Source organism: Saccostrea echinata, unplaced genomic scaffold (genome assembly GCF_033153115.1).
Source record: "Saccostrea echinata isolate AGI-Se365-2 ecotype Australia unplaced genomic scaffold, CSIRO_AGI_Sech_v1 ptg000005l, whole genome shotgun sequence".
Taxonomy (NCBI): Eukaryota; Metazoa; Mollusca; class Bivalvia; order Ostreida; family Ostreidae; genus Saccostrea; species Saccostrea echinata.
This window is the reverse complement of record NW_026889754.1, coordinates 13,145,436-13,171,672: the sequence shown is the minus strand read 5'-3', so window position 1 is coordinate 13,171,672 and position 26,237 is coordinate 13,145,436. Positions and strand designations below refer to the sequence as shown.

Here is a 26,237-nt window from a genome sequence, read left to right as displayed (position 1 = left end):
ACAGACAGGTCATGATCAATAAACACGTGTTTCTATATATAGGCTAGCTAGCTACCTCAAAAATAAATATAAAACATGCATGTATCAAACTAAAAAATCTTATCTGAAGAAAATCTTATCTACTACTGTCTTTGATCCCGGTGCACCAATCAGGCCGATGAAGCATGCATGCTGCTGCGAATCATTACACTGTCACTATCAGCTGATATCACAAACACACTAGTGTAAATGTTCTGATCAGTCAAGCGCGAATCAGTGGGATCACATACACTGTCCAGTGTTCACTCTGAAGTGTTGTGCACGGATAGCTGTTTATTCAAAGTACCAGTCGTGAGTTACATCTCCTTGGAATACCATGGTGTACACGATTTCCAGTCCTCTCTCCATTCACTGCTGTACCTCACTGTGTCCCAACATGGGCGCCAAATTGTAACAGGGGGTTGTGTATAAATAAACAAGCACGCCTCTGTCAGGGTTCAGGTCTAATTTTATTGACACAGTGAGCAATATGTAAAGATAGCCCTGAAATATAATAAAACAACAATATTATATCACATCAAATTAATCCTATTAATGCATCCGCAGGTATGTTAAGGCTTCCCGTCGAATATCTCAGTGCACTCTGTGCCTTCACATCTCTGAACTACCAAATATGACGTCATAATGGAAAATGACGTCAAGTCACTGCAAACTTGAGGTGTTATGACGGGGAGAGTGTCATGAGCACTTTATTTCAAACTGCATGTAAAATGCTAGATAGCTATTGCAAAATTCACGGGTCGTTAAAGGTTTTTTAAGTATTATATGTCCGAATATTTTAAAAATAAATTAAGTGGTCAAAACAATTTAATTTGAAAGCTCCCCTCCCCATAATCCACACACTTTGAATTTCCGCGATGTATATGTATTACTTACCGAATATATCATGACATTGGATTCCATGAATGCTCCGCACTATTGGAAATTCAAAGTGGGACGGCGGCTTTCCGTTGACGACGATGGTGACGGCACACTTGGCAACGCGAATTTCGCGTATCTGGACATTGACGGCAATGCTAACACAATTGCTGTGGTAGAGTGCGCAATTTACCAATCCATGATTGTTTGGACATCTCGGACATCTCGTAGCTTCAGCAAATGTATACAAGTCCAGTGTTAGCATTATAACAATTATGCCTATCAGCGTAGCTGGTGTAGCCTTGCGTCCCTCCATCTTAGCTCTGTTGTAACGGCGCGAATTCTGCACGGACTTTTCAACGTCATCATCATCATGTGACCTTTAGCCCCCCCCCCCCCCCCCCTCTGATTTCGTGATGAATCTAATCACACCCTTATAAGCATTAACTGATTACAAACCAAAATAAGGGAGACAGATACTGAGGGAACTAAAAACAATAGTTCTTGTATGTAGGGATAATTAATTTAATATAATAGCAATGTAAGGGAGGAATAAAAGTGTTGAAAGAGTTTCAAAATTAAATTAGGACATTTGTGTGTGAGACAATCTCACACATTTAGAATATGTAACATAAGAGACAGTGACTATAATATTTTTTAAGTACTAGGACCCTGTGGATAAATGAACAAAATTTACACAATTACAATTACTATATTTAGTTATAAGCCTTAATTTGATATTTTCCTTTGTATGTGTTTACATACACCGTCACGAATAAGTCACGTTTCTTGCATTTATCAAAGGTCAATTTTTTAAATATCGACTAAAATCTTAAATAAAAATGCGCTGCAGTGTTGGAAGCTTTCTTGTAGGTTTATCAGTAAAATAGAAAAAAAAAATTGTAAAATTTTTTGTTTGTTTGTTTAAAACAAACTACTTGCAAGTAATTTCATTGTCACTTAATATCGGTAGGTATATATAATTTTTTGTTAAATATAACTATATGTATAATACATATATTTTTTTTATTTTATGTGAATAAATCGGTTCACCTGACCTCAGTAAATGAGTTATTGGAACAGTTGTATAAAAGCTGTATTAAATGAATGAGCACACGTTAAGTACATACATCCTGACCTATAAAGTCCAGGAAATAGTTCAGGTCAGGTCATGATGTATTACCTTTGCGCAGGTGTAGAACAACCGGGCGGTATTTTCAAAAGCGATTCAAAAGACGTTCAGATGATGAATAAAGAATAATACGGAAACTTCTCAATCATTACTCAATCCATCAATTAGAGTGATGATACCCCAACACACACGCCCTTTTTCGTACGAGCAAAACGTCCGTCCAAGAGAATATATAAATGGGGGGGTTGCAAACAGATTTTACCATTGACAGAATATCAGTGACAATTATGGCAGAAGAATTCCTTGATTTCCTGTAAGTAAAATATTCCTTTTGTTTTAAGAATTAGCTAAATTATTTTTAGGTGCAAAGTTAAGAAGCTTTTCTTTTAGATTTATGACTGTTAAGTTTTATAAGTTTTTCAATTTTTGTAAACATTATTTTTAATTCGAATTTTATATTTTCTTATAAAGATATGTTAGCTTTATTGTTGGTGAACACAGTTCTAGTTCGTCTTTTTTTTTCTTTGATTCTGTTTAAAGTTGATAAATAAGATTATATAAAATACAATATCTATAATTTGTATTTATATAACACATGATTACCCTTAGTACGGGACTGTGTATTTCTTATCACAGAGACGCAAGCAAATCCGCAGATTCCTTTAGTGATTTTGAGGAGTTATGGGTTAAAATGGGGGAGGAATTGGAACGGTCTGCGTTTCCATCTCGGTAAGTGTAATTTTGTGAAACGAAAATTAATCTGATTTAATCACTTTTTGAGTTTTTAATTTTTTTTTCCAAATTTTTAAACCTAGTTCGATGATATCTTTTCTCAAAATTAATAACATGATAATAATAAAAATAATAATAAAATAAAATTAAAAATATGAAAGAAAAAACCGTAAGTGCTGTATGTATTTTATTTTCACATTTTCTCTCACTCTTTTATTGAAGTTATATTCCACCCCCTCCCTCTCCAAATTACCATTCGACATTAAGTACAATTGGCAAAGAAAATGAGTCATTAAAAAGGTAAAGATTGGATTCTTGTGTAACGTAATGTACCAGAATGTGTTATATGTATATTTAATAACTTTTTAAAAAAAAATTCTTTAGTAATTACATTTTCATATTGTTTAATTTCTAAACTATTAGCTAACTGATTTTTATGAAGTTAAATTAAATCTTTTGAACTTCAGAAAAAGCAGGTTTAAATAATTTCGATAATTTAGTTTGAACATAATAAAAAGTTAGTAAGTGTCTTTCACCCTCTCTCTCGATCTCTTTAGACCCCTAAGTCCTACACCAGAGAGCCAGGGTAACTGCGGCACCTTTGCACCAGTTGCCAGCTACTCGCCGGCACTCGATTCAAACTGCAGTGCCTTTGCGCCAGTTACCAGTAACTCGGATAATGATAAGGGTCGATTTAGTCAGGTGGAAGACTCCATCCTGACTACTTTGAGGTGATGAATGTTTAAATATGGATTCTTAAAACTCGCAAACCAATAATCACCAAATGTGTGATATAAATTAATTGAATGTGGAATCTGACACTCTGTAACTAAGGTTGATTCTGTTTCATTAACAGGCGAACAAATCCGGACAAGATGTGTAAATTGGAGAAGAGGATGAAGGAACAGAGCAAGCAAGATGTCTTAAAACAAGTCGAAGTCTTAAAAACAGTCCTGGCCAGAGTGACCTTGGATTGCGAGCAAATTAAAATTATCTTAAACTTTATAGAAGATAAGTTGTCTAAAGTAGATAGCTGTACCTCGGCTAAAAGGGTCAAGTTTACAACGCTCTAGTTGTTTGATTTGTGGTACACCATTTAATGAAAGCCTGTGTGTATCCGTGTGAAATGTACAGAATCCAACAATACCACCCTGAGCTCACGATGATTGTGAACAGATCAAAATAATAACTGACTTAACTGTTTTAAAAAGTAAAGTTAGTGTAACAACTTTTTTTAATTTGTTGTAGATCATTTTTATGTTCAGTTTGATTAGTGTATGTTTGTCTGCTTGAAAATGTATTAACTTATATCTTCTTTCATGAGTGCTGCCAAGACATTGAGGGACATTGTGCTTTTAAAATTGACAAATGGTTAAATCCATTTTATATGTACTTGTAAAACTTTGTTAACACTATACCATGCAATACTTTGTAACAGAAAATGTTAATAAAAACTTATGATTTGTACTATCTCTGTTGTCTTTGGATCTCCTGATAACGAAAAGATTGAGAATCTTAAAACTTTGTTAAAGGATAATGACAGTTTACTTACTGTATAGAGTTGATGAATGGTTCTTCCTCTGATGCAAAAAAAAAGTGAAGTGAAGAAATGCTTCGAATTTTGCACTTTTTATACTGAATTTTGCCTTCATATTAAAGGAGTGGTCCTACGAAAAAACCGCGTTTTTAAACCATGTCTGGATACAATATTTTGTTAATTCTACATTTAGCAATACTTTACACTTTTGCTGTGGTTACAGATGTATTTAGGATCTTAAAATAAGTTTTCATCTTGCCTTGTTTCTAGGTATAGTTAATTTCCTACACCACCCAAGACGGACTAAAAATCGTAAATTTAGTCTTAACTTTAGAATGTTGCTGGGTATCTGCCTGTAATTCTAAATTTAGTAATTCCTTAATCTTGTTACTGTGGTTGCAACCCTGTCCCCAAGGGCTCTGTATTTTTTCTAAATTTATTATTCTTAGGTATGATATTGGACTGTTGCTATGCAAACCAACTATCTGTCGCATTGTTGAATGTGGATACAAACCTCAGAATGTTACTGGGTGTGTTTCGATTATTCTAAATTTAGTAACATCCTTATGTTGTTGCTGTGGATACAGCTGTTTCTATAATCTTAAAATTAATAAACAGTGACCGTCCCAAAATGGTGGGAAATCCCAGAACGTTATTGACTGTAGACTCACCCCTGACTGTAGACTACCCCCTGACTGTAGACTCCCCCCTTGACTGTAGAGTCCCCCTTGACTGTAGATTACCCCTGACTGTAGGCTACCCCCTGACGTCATCCTGACTGTAGACTGACTGTTCTCTGTCCCCCTTACTACTGTTGAGGTCAAGCCTGGGTGATATTTGCATTCACTGAAGGCTGGCATTTTAGAAAACACATGCTTCATTCATTTTTAATATACATTTAATTGAGTTATTATAGATATGATGTTTTTTACTGCCTTATGTAAATACAAGGATACTATTTACAGATTGTTGGATATTTAGCAGTTGCTGTTGCTTATTATATATTTTGAATTTTTTTGGAATCAAGTAAAATTCTCATCCCTTAATCTGCACCCTTATATTTCTAACCCTCAGCGGGGCCCTTGCTGACTGGTCAGATTTCTAGTTTCTTTTTTCTTCCTTTGGTCAAAGATCTTGTACAACATTGCAATTAAGTGCCTTTAAATGAAGGCCACATCAAATTCTAAGGTCATTTGTTTTATTGCATGTTTAACATTCTCCCTAATCGACTCTTCAGTAGAAACACCGCCTTTATTTCGTTTTTCACCAGTCGGAATATAAACCACCTCATACTATATCTCCTTGGTCCTGGATGGCCACGTAGATTGAAGTAGCTACAGCTTTTCCAGCCAGCAAGTATCTCTTGGTCAATGAGTTTTGAGTTTACTCTGAAATTGTTTCCTTCAAATTCTTTCCAATCCTTGAAAAGAACAAAACAGTTCGCCACAGTTAATCCCCTCCTCCCCAATAAACCCAACCTTCGGTTTCTCTAACCAATCGGCTGGATTAGCATTCCCCAATGCCTCAATAGCTGTTTTCAAGAAATTCTTTCTCAAGACTTTGATGCTCCAAACTTCATCCTCTGAGTCAATACAACCTTGAGATTCCTGTGGTAATCATTCAGTATTAATCATTTTAAAGGCCTTATAAATAAATTTCAGACATGAAGGTTCACTGTGTATCAATAAACTAAAACAAATGAATGGTATGGTATATATAAATATCCACATTATGATCTTGTAAACATATAATTATCCAACTGCTTAAAAGACGTACAACACAGTGGGGGAGATAACGCTTGCGATTTCAATTAAACGTTTAACGTTACATCAAATATGAAGTTAAAACGTCAAAATGACGAACGATGCGATTCCGATGTATTTTTAAAAATAAAACGGGATAAGGGGTTCTAATAATTATTGTGGGATTTTAATAAATTCCAAATCTTATCCCTTGCTCTTTTCAATTTTTCATTCAACCCCTCTCTTCCAATACAAAAGAAGAGAAGAAAGATTATCCTTTATATATTTCTTTACTTTAATATGTATATCGTGTCATTCAGCAGCTTTTTTTCTGAACATTTCCATGATACATAACTTGTTTTCCCTCACAATTGGCTACATATCATTCAAATTACCGGTCTATCTTATAAAAACGGAAATAAATAATTATTGGTTTTTTTTCAAGAATGTTTTATAATGTAATGTATCGCCACTGTTTTCAGATGGTCACTGATTAGAGAGGAACAACTCTTAAAAATTTGGGAGATGCAAGTTTTCCCTCCTCTTAGTTTTTCACGAATATATATGGATACATTTAAGTTGAATTCCTATGTATTCAATATATACAAAGTATCGCAAGCGAAAAAGAATTTTTACTGAAATTATCTGAATTTATGACTATTTCATTGCGGCAAACTGGCCCGACCTTCTGACTTTCAGTTTCAGTTCGCATTTCCTCAAATCAAGACATAACTCTTTGTAAACAGGGCACGAGCTCTGTTATTGTTAACGTTTCACAGGGTGTGTTCAGTACGTTAAACTCTGCACACACCACTGATGAATCATCATCAATAATCGTTTCAGCTTCTTCACCGCCTGTATTCAGGACTGGTCCATTTCTTACACTACTTGTTTCACCATGAATGACAATACTAATTGTGGCAGAAAACTCCTGCAATAAATCAAAGTACATATTTGTTTGTATAAAAGAGAGTATATCAATACATCAATGCAAATAAATGAATTTGAAGTAGTTTATACTTGCCCATATATTGATGCTCTTTATCAGGTTTCCCAGAAGTTGGCGAGGAACTGGAACATCCTGGTACCGATATAAACTACCTTGCTCTTCCTTCATCCACAAGCAGTGCCAGTGTTCTTGCTGGTCCAATTTTGTCTTTGAACATGTCGATAATGTCCGAGTCATTTAGATTCCTCAGTGTTGCATACATAATTTAGTGCATCGATTTTTGTTTTCGATGAGTGATGTTGCTATAGTTACTAAAAAAGAAAATTCTGTGAAATACGTTTAAAACGTTACTTCTTTAATTTTGATCTGATTTTAATGTAACTTGGCAGAGAAATTGCATCGGTTGTTGATCTTGATGAACGGTGTTGCCATACTAAAAATAGAAATTTCAGTGAAATTCTTTTAGAAATACTCCTCCTCCTGCATTTTTGGCCTGATTTCAATATTACTTGGCACACAAAGAGACCAAAGTATATTGCTGCATATTTCTAATTTTGCCAGTCAATGTTCCGCGGTCTTAAGTTACATATTTTTGTTCATCGGTTTTTGATTTTGATGAACGGTGTTGCCTTGGTTACTAATAAATAAAATTTCTGCAAAATTCCTTTTCCTCTTACATTTTTGGTCTGATTTCAATATAACATGGCATACAAGTAGACCACACTTGGATACATAATTGAGTGCATCGGATATTGACTGTCATGAATGGTGTTGCCATGGTTTCTAAAAATAGAATTTTTTTTTGAAATTCCTTCTTAAAGGCTACCCTTCCTACATTTTTGGTCTGATTTCAAAATAACTTGGCAAGCAGGTAGACTGTGCTAAGATTTATAATTTTGTTCTGGTCTGGGTTGTCGATTTCGATGAACGTTGTTGCCATCGTTACTAAAAATAGACATTTCTGTAAAAATTTTCAACTCGTCATAACCACGTTTACAGTATATCCTTTATTAATCAGTAATCAAGGCGTGCAAAAAATGCATAAAAATGTAAGCGAATTACGTTCAACAGCGCAGGCTTGTTGACAAAAGAATACATTGAATTATACACATTTCTTTTCATTCTTTTTATTTTGTCAGTTTTTGTAAAGATTAAAAAAAATATTACATGATTTAAACACTGGGAGGATTACGAGTAACAGGCCCGTAGGAAGCAATTTCAGTTTTGGGGGGGGGGGGGGGCACAGCCATTCATTTTCAGTTGAGGGGGCACTATCAACTACCAACATTTCTTGACAAAAAAGAAAAACAAAAGCTCATCAGACGTTTTTATTGACGCGGCTATGTTAAGGCTGTCCGAAGGCTTAACATGCATTAGAAATGCGCTATTATATTTTGAGCTAGATTTTGATTTTAATTTGTAATCTATGTGTACATGTGCAGTAAATTTGTGAAGAGAGTTTAATAAGGTATTGTGAAAAAGGAAATTTGTGATGTCACATGACTGTGTTGATCACGTGACGGACACTTATAAATTTTCCTAATTGTTGCACAAAACTCCCATCGGCACAAGTGAAAAACGAAATTATTGAGAACAGTTTGTTACATAAGTCAATTAAACGTATTCTTTGGTATATATAAAGTGCTGGGGGCAAGTCTGAGTTTTACTTCTTAAGAAAATATTTAACGAGAAATTCAACTTACCCACATACAAGGGGGCATTTTCCACTCTTCATCGCAATTTATACAGAATAGGATAGATTACATACGATCCTCCAGCAAAATTCAGTTAGAAGACACACTTCTCTAGTAGATTCACATAGAACATCTTCAGTTTATCTTTATTAATCACTTGTGCCAGTCTAATATATGCATGATTTATAAATTCCAACTCTGTCTACGGACGTGTAAGGGGGATCGTTTCATATTCATTTTTTTGTTATTGGTTGTATAAGTACATTATCAGAAAGAGAAAGGTATAACGATATTGTATTGCAAATAATCACCATCATAAAAGCATATAGAAACTTTAACAATTCAGATACCTAATTTAGACATCAACGTCGTAATAAAATCTACATTCAATGGGAAGGAATGTTAAAGTTATGACACTTTCCCCGTCATGACTGCTCAAGTTTGCAGTGACTTGACGTCATATTCTATTATGACGTCATATCTTGGTAGTTCAGAAAAGTAACAGAGGCTGGTACACTGTGATATTTATCGGACAGCCTTATCCTAGCCGCGGAGGGGGCACAAGCATATAGTATCTATGTTTTCTATAGTAATCTATATATCGGCAAAATTATTGGGGGCCATGAGTAATGACATATGCCAGTTTACATAACATGACCATTGACTCGTCATCGTGAAAGATGATGAAATTTGCAAAAGATATGCAGTTTTCATTTAGAAAGGATTATCCAGCAGAGGAAGGAATGAAATCATTATACCTCTTTAAGTTTTAAAAACTGGTTTTAAATTCAACATCTTCCAAAAAATTATTCAGTATGAAAAAAGAAAACTTCATCAATTTGCATTACAGATACACGTACATTACTTTTATTCACATGCACCAACTGAGGAGCAACCCCGTTAAATAGATGTTACCCATGATGACACAGATAGATCCACTCTTTTTAAATCAGCCCAATTCTTCAACAAACGCATGATCTTTAAACTTATCTCTTCCCATGTTGACGGTAAAATTGCATGCATGTATGAAATAATTAAGAAGTATACAAACCCCTCCCTCATCCTTTCATCTCAAGGCATTAGTTTCTTTTCTTAGGTCTAGATAATAAGTGACCGAGCCTTTCCAATTGGGAAAATTAGGAGGAAAAAAACAACAATGGATTATGGTATACATGCAACTGAACTTCCAACTCTAACTTTGGCCAAAATTTACCTAATTTTATTAAGCATATGCCCCAACAAAATCACATAATTTTTGGACAAACAGTAATTTGTTTGGTCTGTGAAAGAGATTTGTGGACAGCTCTGATTGTTGCTTCATTATTCATGTTTGTCCTATTTTTCAGTCATAAGCCTACGTTTCACTAGATATTCTTCAGATCCCTAGCTGTCTGCAATATCATAAAATTTTTCTTTTTTTCTTCAAAATCAACGATGCAATCCTTTTTCTTGTCAAACCATTGACTTTCTTGTAATGTCCATGTTTCCTTTTCATTTTTTTCTTAAAGCATTCAAAGCTAAAATTTCCCATTTGTACTGCTTTCCTTGGGATTCCATCTTTGATACATGATAAATAAGATTATCGCCTTTTATTTGTTAAACAGTGACTGTAGACGTCCTCATAAAACTGACTGTAAACTTAATATACCCCCCGCAAACGAAGTTTAGGGGGGTATATTGGAATCAGCATGTCCGTATATCTGTCTGTAAGCGAGATTTTGTCCGGAAAGGTCATTTATACCCAAGAAAAGGTCCTCTTACCGTTAAGTACACGTGTCAAGTATAAAAGCCATAGCACCAGCTGTTCAAAAGTGATGGCCAAGCTTATAATTTAGTATTTTATATTCAAAAATGAATCAAACTCCAAGGTCAAATACATTGGTACGCAAAGAAACGAGGAATACACTTGTGAAACACGGAATCCATAGCTACAACCAATTTAACGTTATAGGCAGGTTAAAGTTTTTGAGGACAAACAGACAGCTAGCAGACCAACAGACAGGGCAAATACTATACCCCCAAATCTCTGAATACAAGGGCAAAAAAGAAGGTTTCAGTTGCTAAATTTAAATATTCTTTGTAACTTCCTGAAGGGAGATGAGATAGTAAACAATGCTCAGATTACACGAGAAGAACTGCATACCTTTAGTAGCTTTTAAAAAGGTTAGGAAGTATTGTCCTGTTAAAATTTCCTGCTGCCTTTCTTTTCTATCTGTGTACTTAAAATTCAGCATCTGTCTTGTAGCAGCAGCTGTTGTAGGTTTTATTTTCCCACTAAAAAGTCCCCTTAATTTCTCTTGTGTCCCCTCTTGTCGAAGAGCACTTGCAAGCTGTGGGGTATCTTATCCTAAAAACAAGTTAAATACATATAATCTGATAATACAATTTTGGGTAATTTTAACTTTGCAAGGTCCCTGCACACCAGAACGTCTCCTTGCAACTTGTTTTCATCAATAAAAATAAATACAGATAGATTTCTTGCATATTATTAATATGGTGATTTAACATGATAAATACTGCATGTTCATGCAGAACATATTTTTTAAAATATTATTCATTTAAGTGGAATACTTAATTCACATTAATGTAAATTAATTACAACTGACAACTTGGTTTTCTATAAGGAATGCTTGAAGTGTTGGCACATGCTTTTCTTTAAATCGTGTTACTAGTAAGAGAAGTCCAACATCAGTAGCATAGTCCGTTACACTTATTTAGTGATTCTGTAATTCATCCTCTGAGGAACATAAAGCTATCTACCAGTTACCAGTACATGTAAGTATGTACAAGTTTTATCCAATTGATTATTGCTTAACGCAAGGTCGGCAATATTTCAGTGGATCATTCTATGAAAGAAAACAATTTACGTATGTTCAAAAATGGCAATCTGACTAAAATTTATGTAATTGTGACAAAAAGGTAAATATATAGATTTCCTATATTTTAAGATTCCCCGGATTTTCCACATTATAGTAATATTACTGGACAAACAATTTTGTACTTTTTCTATGATTTCCTTTGGGGCTTTCCAATGAATTTTCCTGTAGTATATATACAGTGATGCATTCTTAGAAGACCGATGCGCCTCGTTTATCTTGAAGTACAGAACTAAGTCTTCGTCCTTTCTTGTAATCTTGGGAAAACATATTCAATACATAGGCATCATGTATATTGTTCAAGTTTTAAGTTCCAAATCATCAGATATATATTTATTATGAACTTATATGCACTTTTTAAAAGATACACTTTACACAAGAATGAGTTAAAAAGGATTAAAGGTACACAGATCACACAAGACTACAGGTACCTACATTTAAAATAAATGTTGCGGGGGGGGGGGGGGAGGGGCAGCTTGGTGAAAGAACGGGTATCGCAATTGTGTATCGTTACCTACTTTTCATGCTAGTGGCCCCTGTGTATTTCTTGGAAAATACCTCAATTTTTCACATTATGATCAATATTTCTTTATTAATAAAATGTTACAAGGAACAACTCTTTAGATAATCAAATACAATAGAAATGGAATAGTTTTACTACATATAAGTAAACAACTCGAGTTGAACTTAAACTTGTTGAACTTCTTTTTTTACACGCATAATATTTGCAAAATGAACAATATTTAAAAACACATAAAATGCTAACTTTATGACAGATATTGCAAGAAAAAGTTTTCTAATAAAAAATACTAATAGGAAATTTTTTAATTAAGCCCGAATTTCCTCTGCATCACCATATTTTTACTTTTATAATATAGTTTCTTTAATTGATAAAATATGACATTTTTGAACTGATGTTTAGTAACGGCATGGTTATTTTGTTCATTTAGAACGGTTTTTAATATAGCATATTGTACTTTATAACATTCCATGTCTGTCAACTGAAACCTTGAGGAAACGTCATCCTTACGTGGATTTAGTATTTATCAATACCTGTACAAGTGTTTGGTAACATCCCATCTCCTGATCCAACAGAAGGAAAATTATTCACATATGCGCCCTCTCCTGAAACTGTAATTTATTTTCATTATAGTATTTAATCACTGTTTCTTGTCAGGTGATTTGTTTAAATGAGTATTAAAAATCCAATGTCTGTACAAGTCTTTGGTAACATTCCATCTCCTGAGTTAACAGAAAGAAGTGCATCTGCACTTGTATCCTCTCCGGAAACTGAAATCAATTCTTATTACAGTAACGGAGTCATTGTTCTTACCATGTAATTTTCTTAAGTTGATTAAATTTTTATCAATACCTTTACAACACTTTGGCAACATCTTATCTCCTGATTAAGTTAAACCTTCTGTTCTTGGCCTTTTGGCAACATCTCATCTCCTGATTAAGTTAAACCTTCTGTTCTTGGCCTCGGTTTTAATCTAGGAATTTTTCATATAAATTTCATCTTCAGTTAAGGTCATAGCAGAATTATATGAAAAATCCTTTTCCGGAGCATATCTTCTCTCCTCTTGGTCCAATGTGGCACATACTTCACTCACCGAGTGCCACTGGTCAATGGATGTGCAGTGATCTTGAACGAAGATTCTAGGTCAAGGGTCAAGGTCAAAAATATTTTCTCTCTCCTTGGCCCAATCTGGCTCATACTTCACTCGTAGAGTGCTTTTGGGTAAAGGGTGTGCAGTAACCTTGAATCATGTTTCCAGGTCTAAGGTTAAGGTCATAGCAGAATTGTATGAAAAATCCTTGTCCGGAGCATATCTTCTCTCCCCTTGGTCCAATGTGGCTCATACTTCACTCACAGAGTGCCACTGGTCAATGGATGTGCAGTGACCTTGAACGAAGTTTCTAGATCAAGGTTGAAGGTCAAAAATAGGCTACCTTTCATTTTCAAGTTCGTTGCTGAAAGAGGGGCCCTTTGAGATGGCCATTATCTCAATGATATCTAGTTTGATTTGTGTTCGTTTTCAGGTCTGTGGCTTTTTCCGTAACCCTGTGTATAAATTCTTCTACATTGTCAGTCCTTGATGCATGTCTAGGTGATTAAAGACATGGTTTTGATGTTGGCTTGAATCGATTATTGACAGCTTTTTGAATGGAACTTAATGTTAACCTTTTCACCGTGTCTAAGGAATTAAACCAAGTCTCAGCAGCTCCGATGAGAAAAAATGGTTAATGAGGATGGCTATCTGTTCTGATGAGCCTTGAATGAAAACCAAAGCCTTAAATTTCATCCACCATTGCACTGCTGATGTTTCACCACCAAATTTCTCCAACCTGGAAAATTTTTGTTGGAGCTGACACTGGGCTGGGAATGGCTGGCTGTGTCATTGGTGGTGGGGGTGGTAACACTTGCTGTTGTTGCTGGAGCACCCAGTAACTGATGTCTCATGGAAGCCAGCTCTTGCTCCATTTCCTCTTGTCGTTTTTTTCTGCCTCCACTCTTAGTTTAGGGCTTCAGTGGTAAATGTAGGATGACTGTCTGTTCTGTTAAGCCTTGAATTGAAAAGAAGGCCGTAAATTTGATCCACCATTGCATTGCTGATGTTTTACCATCAAATTTCTCCAACTTGATGTTGGAAAGAAGAAGGTAGTTTGGGCTTTATTGTGCACTTAAAAGAACAAAGTGCGTTTGGGGTCATATTCGGCCCCGTGTCCAAATTAAATAATGCTCCTCCAAATACTATAATAGAGTGTATATTTTCATAAAATTACCAATTTATAATTGTCCAAAGTTCTGTTTATGTTTTATATGAATTTAATTGTCTTGTGATAACGTTGCACAATTTTGACGTTGCTTTATGGGACGTCAGAAGGCTACTTCGGATTTTAAGACAATTTCTATTTTTGTTTGACTAAATTAAATTTCATTTTAATAAATATAGATGTTCACATCTTACAATACAAATGCTACGCATTTTCTGATTTGACAGAAACAGTCTTTTAACAATCGCTTTTGAATTAAATACTGGTCGCCAAGAGGCTGTCGATCAAAACTGACACAAAGTATGTTGATGCGGAGATTAAATGTTAGTGGGAGTATTTAAAAAATACGCAATACTAAAAACATAAAAAATACATTTTTTTTTTACTGTTTTGGGCTCCCTTAACAACATTTTACTATAAACATGGTCGTAAGAACCGGGGGCACCCCCAAATATATTACCAATATAGAGTGTGCTGTCTATATAAACAATCTTTTTTATGCTTGTACCCCTCAATAAAAATGCCCGATTTTTTTACATGTCAAGGAAGTTTTGCTTGGAAGCACCCCTCAGTAGTTAGAGCGGGCCTCGCTGGGGGGGTCAACTGAGTGCACTTTTTTTTCCCCTCCCAGAGTTCTAAAAATAGACCTGGGATGGGTCTAAAAATAGACCTGGATGGGTGTGTCGAGTGCACTTTTTTCCCCGCAGAGTTCTAAAAATAGACCAGGGATGGGTCTAAAAATAGCTACACCTGGGGATCTAAAAATAGACCCAGAATTCATTCTAAAAATAGACCCTCAGCCTTTGATAGTTTTTTTTTTTTACACAGCTCTTACTATAATGGTTAAGTCATACAGAATCTGGATTGAAGGTCTATTATGACATCATTTACCACCCTTTTTTTTTCTGAAAAAACCACACCCACTAGAGTGTACAAAAAAAACCCAAAAAACAAACAAAAAGGATTTTTTCAAATATTTATATCATTTCAAGAACAATAATAACAAAAAGTTTGACACATCTCAAACACAAATCACCTTCTTTGGATCTGGAATTAAAGGGATGCGACAATGCATGTACAGTGTATAAGTCTTTGGAAGAAGCCCTCGTCTCCTTCTATGTTCCAATTCATGAAAACAATCTAGAATTTGAAATTTCCAGCCACTTTGATGAACCATATTAATATGATCAGTTATGATCACCCATTTGTATCTTTGATAACCTTGATAACCATGTTTCCTTTCCTTAAGACAGTATTGGTCCTCTCTCTTCTCATAATCTTCAGGATCAAATTTCACTCTTTTTTCCAACCACACTTTTTTTTGTATTTTGGATTAAATATTCTATTTCTGTTAAAGTAATTCAGGATCGCTTCTTCTTCAGTTTTCATCCAATCTCCCACTTTATCACCATTAATACACCGACGAAACTCCATCTTTGTACGTCTAACTTTTTTTCCAGAATGAGAAAGTTTGTTGTTTTTATCTCTTTATATACCTTTTTTCTCAAAATCTATTTTTAGTCTTAGTTTTTTATCTCTTTGTTACTATAAATATAACAGCACTATGCAAAGAAAAAAACCTTTACCTTTGCATTATGACGTCATCCAGGGTATAAATACCGTCTTCTTTTGACTTTCATTTCATTCTGTTGTCAAAAATATATTCAGACAGCAACACTTAAGAAAAAAAAATGGAAAAGAAACCAGAGAAAGAATTAGATCTTAGGCAAAGAAATGCCTTGTACTTACAGGGAATACAGAAAGCTAATCGACATCAACAACTACAGGGTTTACGGAATATACCTGAAGAAGAAGAACAATCCAGTTCATCACCATTACCACCTCATTCACCACCAGGGAAACCGAAGGGCATTTCTCAATACTATAAAGTGAGAGAAGATGCTACCAGGTATTCCCCAAAATTTAAAACACAAGAAAATAATTACAAAATTAATTTTAAGGAATTTCCAGAGGAGGAAAACCGAGGCTTTGTTCGGCGATTATTTAGAGACATGTTAAAATCAGTCAAATATAAAATGCAGTGTCATCCTAACGATTACTTACGTTTGAACATACGTCATCCTTCTCTGGATTCTGACATTTCTTACGAGTTTACTCAATGTAAACATTTAAACCAGGACGTCATTTTAAACAAAATAGAAGCCGTCCAACAATCCAAGAAAGATTTTAAACTGGGTGACGGTGCCATGGAATTTAACATGTTTCATGTGAAATATCCAGAAGGAAGTGGTGGAAATAAAGTCAAACACCTGATGGTCAATAAGGAGAATTTTCTTAAAGGAAAAAAATGCATCGTTCAGATCGACAATCCCTGGGATAACATGTGTTTAGCTCGAGCTATTGTCGTCACTCGGTTACACAGTCAAAAACCTGAACATCCAGAGAGTTTAGTTGAATGGGAAAAACGATGGGTACGTATGCGAAAAGGAGATTTTCAATCATCAGACCAGAAAAAGGAAGCTCTAGCTCTCATGGAACAAGCTGGCTGTGATATTCATCAGTCTTGTGCACCTGAAGAATGGGCGAAATTACAACAAGTGTTATATCCTCAATATCGACTGAAAATATTTCAGATCAAGTCTACCTCCTCCTCTAAACTCATTTTTGAGCTCATTTACAAAGGCTACGGAGACGGAATTTTTTTAAATGTTCTGTTAAAAGATCATCATTATCATGCCATTTTATCCATGCCAGCTTTGACAGGGTGTCAATACTATTGTAATCATTGCGATGTGGGCTACAGAAACATCACAGACCATCGATCCAAATGTCCTTTTCGATGTGATTTTTGTTTAGCGAACACCTCATGTCCTAATGACGGGAGCCAGATTACATGTGCTCATTGCCAAGGATTTTTTAAGAACAGACCTTGTTACGAAAATCATTTACGACCTTACAGTAAAAATACGACCACATCCATCTGCAATTTAATGGGACGATGCCAACAATGTGAGAAATGGCTGGCTAAAACTTTACTCGCTCATCACTTATGCGGAGGACAGAAACAATGTAAGATCTGTAAGAGAATCGTAGAAAATGATCATCAGTGCTACGTTCAACAGAAACCTCCCAAAAAGAAGAAAGGAAAAGAGGAATTACAGTTTTACATTTATTTCGATTTCGAATGTATGCAGGAAAACGGTATTCACGTCCCTAATTTATGTGTGGCACATCGGGTCTGTCAACATTGTGGGCATTTACCCATTGAGGATCCTTGTCCTCATTGTCAACACATGGGACCCCGTCAACACGTGTTTCAAGGATCAAATACTTTAAAAGACTTCATGGACTGGTTATTACAAACCACCCCCAAAGGGAATAACCAATCTGTTTTTTTACACGACCAGGCCATCATCATTGCTCACAATTTCAAAGGATACGACGGACAGTTCATTTTAAATCACCTGGTGCATTCTGCTTGCATTAAACCCACCGTCATCCAGAACGGGAGTAAAATCTTGTGCATGGAAATCTGTGGATTGAAATTCATCGATTCTTATAATTTTTTACCTTTTGCTCTGTCCAAGATGCCTTCCGCTTTCGGATTCACCGAACTGAAAAAAAGGGTATTTCCCTCACTTTTTCAATACGGTACAGAACCAGAATTACGTGGGACCTTATCCCCCTCCAGATCAATACAATCCGGACGACATGACTATTAGCGGACGACAAGCATTTTTTCAATGGTACGACCAACAAGCCGGAAAAGTGTTTGATTTCCAGAAGGAATTTTTAGAGTATTGTATTTCCGACGTCGATATTTTACGACGATGTTGTGCCCAGTTTAGAGCCACCCTCAAGAGTTTAGTGAATGTAGATCCCTTTCAGGAATCTATCACTTTTGCCAGTGCAGCCAATTTAGCTTACCGTCGAGGATTCATGCCCGAAGATACCATTGCCATCATTCCTAACCTGGGATATCAACCTGCTCGTCAATATTCGGCCAAAGCCTGTCGATGGTTAACCTGGTGGAGTCAAAAAACCGGATCTCACATCCAACATGCGAGAAACGAAGGAGAACTCAAGATCGGAAATTATACTGTAGACGGATACCAGAAAGATACTTGCACCGTCTATGAATTTTTTGGATGTTATTGGCACGGATGTCCCACCTGCTATCCCAAGCTACAGACCGAAACTCATCCTCACCGGACTCAATATACTTACCAACAATTATATGAAGAAACTTTAAGAAGGAAATCGGTTTTAGAGGAAATGGGGTATTCCGTACATAGTATCTGGGAGCATGAATTTGATGAACAAGTGCAAGGAAACAAGGTTTTACAGAATTATTTATCAACCCTAAACATACCAGATCCTTTAAACCCCCGAGAGGCTTTGTACGGAGGTCGGACCAATGCGACTAAATTATATTGTGAGGAAGGAGATATGAGATACATAGACGTGTGTTCTCTCTATCCTTACGTGTTAAAACACAGAGCTTTTCCTGTAGGGCATCCTCAGATCATTACCGACCAATTCCAGGACGTCCGATCTATTTCGGACTCATTCACTGCAGGGTCTTACCACCTCGAGGCCTCTATCACCCGGTTTTACCTTATCGCACGGGAGGCAAGTTATTATTTCCCTTATGCCGAACATGTGCAGAACAACAGGACTCTAAACATCGATGTCAACACACAGACCAGGAACGCAGTCTCACAGGTACCTGGGTGACGACCGAATTACACAAAGCCTTGGACATGGGGTATACTTTAGAGCAGATTTACGAAGTTTGGCATTTTCCAGAAAGCAGTACAGATTTATTCAGACCTTACATCGATACTTTTTTAAAGATCAAACAAGAAGCTTCTGGATTTCCACCCGAGTGTCAGACGGAAGAACAGCAAATAAATTACATTCATCAAGTCTTAGAAAAAGAAGGAATTAGAATGGACCGGTTAAGTATCGAAAAAAATCCAGTGCGAAGAACGATAGCCAAACTCTTTTTAAATTGTCTGTGGGGAAAATTTGCTCAACGTCTGTTATTACCGAAAACGAAATACTTGGATGAAGAAGAGGAATTACAAGAACTCTTACAAGATTTGACCATTGACATCAAAGGGATCCAACTCTTAGAAAATAAAGAGAAGGCGGAATTAGACATGATGTTAAGTGAATTATCAAGAGAAACAGGAATTTGTAGAAGAATGTCCCTTTGGAAATGTAATACTGGCCTGTTTTACTACCGCTTATGCTCGATTACATCTCTACGAGACTTTACAACCTTTAGGAAATCGGGTCCTTTATTTCGATACGGATAGTATCGTGTACCAACATAAGGAAGGACAATTCAATCCGACCCTTGGCAATAGTTTAGGAGAATGGACCGATGAATTGGACGGGGATCACATCATTAAATTCATGTCAGGAGGTCCCAAAAATTATGCTTACCTTACTGCCAAAGGAAAATCCATCCTTAAAGTGAAAGGATTAACTCTCAATTTTCGGGCCTCCAATATCGTGTCACCAGAGATATTAGAAAAAATGCTCAAGAAAGAAATGGATGAAGTCACAGTGTCTTATCCTTATAAAATACAGAGGACCCGAGATCATCAAGTCAAGACAGTACCTTTAGATAAAAAGTATAGAATTGTCTATGACAAGAGACAGATTTTGAAAGATTATAACACGATACCTTATGGTTATTAAAAAAATGTGTTTATGAATTAAATGACTGTATTTCATATGTGTGTTTGTTATTAACTATAAATAAAGCATTGAATCTACCTTTGTCTTCATTTGTCATCATGCAACCTGAGGAGACACCTCTTCCCTCTTTTCAATTAAAACATGAATTTACCATGGTGGTAGCAGGACCTTCTAAATCAGGCAAAACGGAATTTGTCAAGAAATTAATAGAGAATTTACATTGGATTACCCCCATGCCACAAAAAATTGTCTGGTGTTATCGGGAATGGCAACCTGCTTACACTTCTTTAGGAGATCGGGTGTCTTTCATTCGAAATATTCCCCAAGACGATGAGAAATTAGTGGCTAATTTGAATATACCACACTTAGTCATTTTTGACGACATGATGGGAGGAAAAGCCATTGAATCGATCGTGGATTGGTTTACCCGTAAAGCTCATCATCGGAATACCACTGTGATTTACATCACTCAGAATTTATTTGATAGGGCAGCATCACATCGCACCATTAGTTTGAATGCTCATTATTTAGTCTTGTTTAAAAATCCCCGAGACAAATCTCAAATCAGTGTCTTGAGTCGTCAGTTAGCTCTACCTCATTTGATGTCCGCTTATCAAGAAGCTACCAATGTTCCTCATGGGTATCTCCTGGTGGATTTAAGTCCACACACCCCAGATGAATACAGATTGAGAAGTTGATTGTTTGAATGGTTGACTATACACATCCCCCAAGAGTGTAAATAAAAAAGTATGACGCTCACACTTGTCATTTATCATTCAACTTTCATCATGGCACCATCAGCCAAGAGTAAATTAGTGAAAACTTTAAGACGTTTACAGCGGGAAAAAGATCCTGTCAAGCGAGCTCATTTAATCGAATTAGGGCGTAAAGCCTTATTGAATTGGTTTGCTATGGGAGCTCGAAATTTAATGAAAGGGGTATTACCCATTAATAAACAGACACAGCGATTTATTGATCATCATCGTCAAGATTTAAGTATCATAGCCGATAAGTCGGCGAGTGATCAAGACAGAAAAAATGCCATTTTAAAACGTGGCGGAGCAGGATTTTTAGGAGGAGTCATCATTCGTCATTTATTTAAATGGAATACCCCTAAAAAACGACGTGCTCGTCGTTTGAAAAGTGTGGTGGTAAGAGTCCAGAACAAAAAGACAAAAAAGAGAGTTTTACCAAATTGGATGGTTCGACTAGGTGGGGGGCCAAACAATAAGAAAAAACCTACTCAAAAGAAGAAGAAAAGAAAAAATCCAAAAACTCCAGGTCCACCCAAAACTCCAGCTTAACGTAAAGCTATGCCTGAAAGGCTAAGAAATGAAATAAATCAGTATTATAAAGAACAAAGACAAAAAACTATTGGAGAGTTATTAAAGAAACAAGCTGAAATGAGAATGGATCGTGCTATGGCACCCATAGGCAGTCAAAGAGCCCCGGATTTATTTCCTCAAGTCAATGTAGGAATTCCTTCTCCTGGAATTAAAGTACCCATACAGACTCCTAAAATAGCCCGCTTTCAACCTTTGTCTGTTTCTACACCTAAACTTCCAAAAGGAATGAGATATAAATGCCGATATTGTTCCAAAATCTATGTCACCGAAAAAAATAGAGATAAACATGAGAAAGATAAACATGGCATGTATGCGCCTCCTCCTCCTTAAAGAGTATAAAAGGAGGACACACTGAAGGACACCTCTTCATTATTTGAAAAGGATGGCTAAGAAGAAGAAGAAGACTTGTTGTTCTACAAGATTAAAATCTCATGGGCCTCTTTTAAGAGTGTTATTTAATCCTCATTATTCTTCACCCTTAAAGACAAGTATTTTAAAACATTGTTCTGGAGATTGTATTCTGAAGATTTGTGAGATTGTCTACAACCTATTAAAAGGAGTGTTACCTCTCAGTTCGGTTCAGAAACGAAAACTAGCTGGAAAGAAACACATCTTAAGGAGACTAGTTCAACCTCAATCCATTCAGAAACGACGAGCTTTGTTAGTCCAGCAAAAAGGAGGCATCTTCCCTCTTTTACTCGCTCCTTTACTTATAGGAGCAGCATCTCTCCTAGGGAAAAATGAGTCGTAAAATGGTATTAGTTCCTGAAGTCTTATTGAATGAACTTAAAGGAAAATTACCGAAACCTCCCGAATTTCAATCTACTATCAGTTTAGGTCAGGAATTAGAGGACATTACAAGACGTGAAGATTTAACCCCAGAAGAAAAAGTCGCTTTATATGGTCAAGAACATCGCTATAGAAATTATTTAGAAAAAGCTAGACAACAACCTACAAAAACTCGATTAGCTCAACCATCAGTTCAACCAGCAGCAGCAGCAGGAGCACCCCCAGCAGGAGCACCAGTACCCCCATCCCCTGCAGAAGCAACAGCAGGATCACCATCAGCCCCAGCTGAGATTGAAGATGAAATCCTTGAAACAGTAAATAAAAACATGAAAAGAAAAGCTGGATTATTATTAAATCATTTAAAGAAAAACCCTAAAGTGTTAACTTGGAATAAAGAAGGTGAAATTAGTTATCGAGGTCAAAAAGTTGCCGATTCTATCATTGTGGATTTAATGGCGGATAGTATGAGATCTCATACTTTGAAAAATCATCCGGTTCCTACAGGATTAGAAGAATTTGCTCAAGCTTTAAAAGAGACCCGTACTCCTCTGGAATACCTGAGTAATGGAAACCTTATAAAAGCCATGCAGAAACCTGGAAAAATCAGTACTCCTAAAAGTGACGAAAGAGATGATAGTGGATTTTCTTCCTTTTTGGACACTCCAGTGAGTAGTCCTATAGAAGATCCAGGAACCGTCATTAAAAAACCCATTTCAACCCCTGTAAGGAGAGGGATAGGATCCAGATATAGTCCTTTAGCTCGACAGAAATTAAAAAACAAACTCGAAGAAGAAGAAGAAAAGAAATTAGCAAAAATTGAAGAAAATTGGCTTCCTTTACCTAAGAAGAAATGAAAAAGAAACAAGTGGAAGATATTTTAAAAGAGATTTATTATGATCCTAAAAGAGGGTACGGAGGAATACAAGCTTTGTATCGTCAGGTCAAACCTTTAGGAATTTCCCTGAAAAAGATTCGAGACTGGTTAAAAGAACAAGATACTTATACTTTACATAAACCCATTCAAAGAAAATTCCGCAGACAACAAACTAGAGTGACAGACATAGATGAACAATGGCAATTAGAGTTAGCAGATGTGTCCAGTTTAAAGAAATATAATGATGGATATACTTTTTTATTGTGTGCCATTGACGTTTTATCTAAATATGCCTGGGTAGTGCCTTTAAAACACAAAACAGGAAAAGAAATGATTCGAGGATTACAAGAGATTTTTCAACAAGACGGACGACGTCCCATCCGCATTCAATCCGATCAAGGCAAAGAATTTACCAATAAAGAATTCTTACACACTTTTAAATCCATTCATTTTTTTACCACTCGTAATACGGACACTAAAGCCAGTATTGTGGAACGATTTCAGAGAACCCTCAAAGCACGCATGTGGCGTTATTTCACTCGTCATAAAACCAGACGATATGTAGACGTCTTACCGGATTTAGTATATGCTTACAATCATTCTTATCATCGAAGTATTAAAAGAGCCCCAGCTCAAGTGAATGCTTCTAATGTATTGAAAGTCTGGAAAACTTTATATGGGGAAAAATCTCAAACATTCCCTAAAAAAACCTCAATTTAAGGACATACGCAACGTACCTTACCTACTGACAATTTTTCGAGATATTTTTAATTTAAGATTATAGTGTCATCAGATGTTCGTAGACAAAAAATCAGCATGCATTACCAGGGGTTTTGAAAAGATATCAATTGATGAAAATTCTCATATAATTCAAAGAAAAATACACAAAAATAACTAAACATATATTCTAGATAATTTGTTTATCCAAACTTGTTTTAGAAGAAGTGTACAACAGCATATATAGACATAAAAATGTAGCACACAGTTCCTTTAAGTATTGGAACTCTTCAACTCCAGGGAAAAAGACAATAAAGTTCAAACTACGTTGCGTATGTCCTTAAACAAGGAGATCGGGTCCGCATTAGTAAAGCCAAACGCACTTTTGAAAAAGGATATTTACCCAATTGGACTACAGAATTGTTTACCATTTCTAAAAGAGTGCCTGGAAGATATCCTTATGTGTATAAAATCCAAGATGATCATGGTGAGGAATTAGAAGGCACTTTTTACGAAAAAGAATTACAAAAGATTATTAAAAAAGATGATGTGTACGAAGTAGAAGAAATCTTGGGGTATAAAAAGCGACGTGTAGGGAAAAAAATCATTCAAGAAGTCAAAGTGCGGTGGAAAGGATATCCTCCTAGTTTCGATTCATGGATTCCCCAAACGGATCTCATTCAATAACTCCTCATTGGAAATTTTGTGGAGAGAATGTGCCTCGAGAAGAAATTGTTTATTTTGCACAATTATTCATTTGCTATTATTCATCATTACCAGTGTGGTCATGTTAGCTTTACATGATAGTAATCGAGAATATTGGATGGTCTGTGTTAGTTCTTCCGTAGGTTATATTATGCCTAGTCCTACGATGATACATCATACCCCTAAGAAGACTACAAATACACAAACAGTAACCTAGTATTGAATGTTTGTTATTGTTATGAATAAATATGTTTGTTGTTGTTTGTTCTTGTTATGAATAAAAATTATAGAAACAAATCTCTTATTCTTTTTCTTTCTATCACATCACAATGAGTATGACGTCACAATGAGTAGCTTGACTTAGCCAAAAAAAAAAGTTTTTTTTACAGGTGTTTTAAGAATCAGATCTCGTGCTCTAATTATAGTAACATAAAAGGTCTAAAATTAGTATCCTTCTTCTGCAGGTGTTTTAAGAATTAGATCTCGTGCTAAGTATATTTACTAAAAATAGATACACAAAGGGTATAAATAAAGGGATATTTTGTTAAAAAAAAAACAAACCCATGTCATTCTTTAAGAGAGAGCATAACAATAGTTAGGGATGGAGTATCGTTGGTCCTGTGAGAGTTTATTTGGATGTATTGATAAGGAGGGACCCTGGATGAAAACTAAAGTAGGAGCGATCCTGGATTTCTTTGAAACCCATCCAGGACATTCTATTCATGATGTGTGGATGGAAAAAAGAGTGAAATTCTTACATCCTAAAGCTTCTAAAGTGAGGGTGAGAATGAAGGACTGCTATTATGAATACAAATGGGCGATCACAGGTCATGGTAATCTTCAGACTCCCTTTGTTCTGGAAGAAAGTATCTGGTGGTGGAATTTAGAAGACTGTCTTCGTGATTTATTCCACCGGAAGCAGAAAAAAGATGGACTGGGGATTCCAACCCATTACGGTCGTATAAACTACCTGTACTGTCGCATTCCCTTTTCAAAGATTAAAGACCAGATGGAAAAGGAAGACGAAGATGAGGTGTTTCAAAAAGTGATTTCCATGTCAGAAGATGTGTAAATATATCCAAATAAAAAAAATTTGTTTAACACAAAAAGAAAAATTGTTTTTATAAATAGAAAGGTCAGAAGTAAATTTGTTTCAGTCTCTTACTGAACATGGCTGAGAGCAGTGCTTTTTACATGACATTACCCAGTGATAGCTCCATGCAATCTTTTCCGGGGAATACGACCGCTCAATTTAAAACTTTATTACCACAATCTGTGGATTTAACGGATGGTCAATGGGAAGTAGCATTAACCGAAATGATCTTTCCTTGCAGTATAGAAAATATAAGTCAGGATGAATCTTATATCGAAGTGTGTATAGTGGAAAAGGTTCCACCTTATTTTAAAGGCGTTTCACCCTCAGAGAAACTGGATCTCGAGGACCCCGATAAGTACCAGTGGGGACGGTTTCAATTATTGAAAAGTACTCCCATCACTTTTCAACAAACCCAGCTTTTAGTAGATTGGAGGAAAGCTTATTGGTTAATTGGTACTTATGATCCTAGAGAGAAATTGAATTTGTATCGACTTCGATTTAGACCGGGACCTTATCCCAACCCTACAGCAATCCTGGCAGAATTCAATGAAGGTTTAGTACAGACCATGAAAAAAATCTGGAAAAAGTATCACAAATGGACCGAGAAAAAAAACCCCACAGATCAAGGAAGTGCGATGGTGGTGGACAGTGATGACGATGATGTGTATGGAAATTTAAAACAAAGCTTAAAGACAGTGAT

General features: G+C 35.8%; 1 protein-coding gene across 1 annotated transcript; it reads left to right on the top strand.

Annotated features, from left to right (window-relative positions):
- The first annotated feature begins 2,316 nt into the window (after positions 1 to 2,316).
- Positions 2,317 to 3,834, top strand: LOC133179672 (uncharacterized). Its single transcript, XM_061314371.1, has 5 exons — positions 2,317 to 2,342; positions 2,666 to 2,758; positions 2,984 to 3,061; positions 3,319 to 3,492; positions 3,618 to 3,834. The coding sequence occupies exons 1-5, from the start codon at positions 2,317 to 2,319 to the stop codon at positions 3,832 to 3,834; spliced, it is 588 nt and encodes a 195-aa protein (XP_061170355.1).
- Positions 3,835 to 26,237: the final 22,403 nt, after the last annotated feature.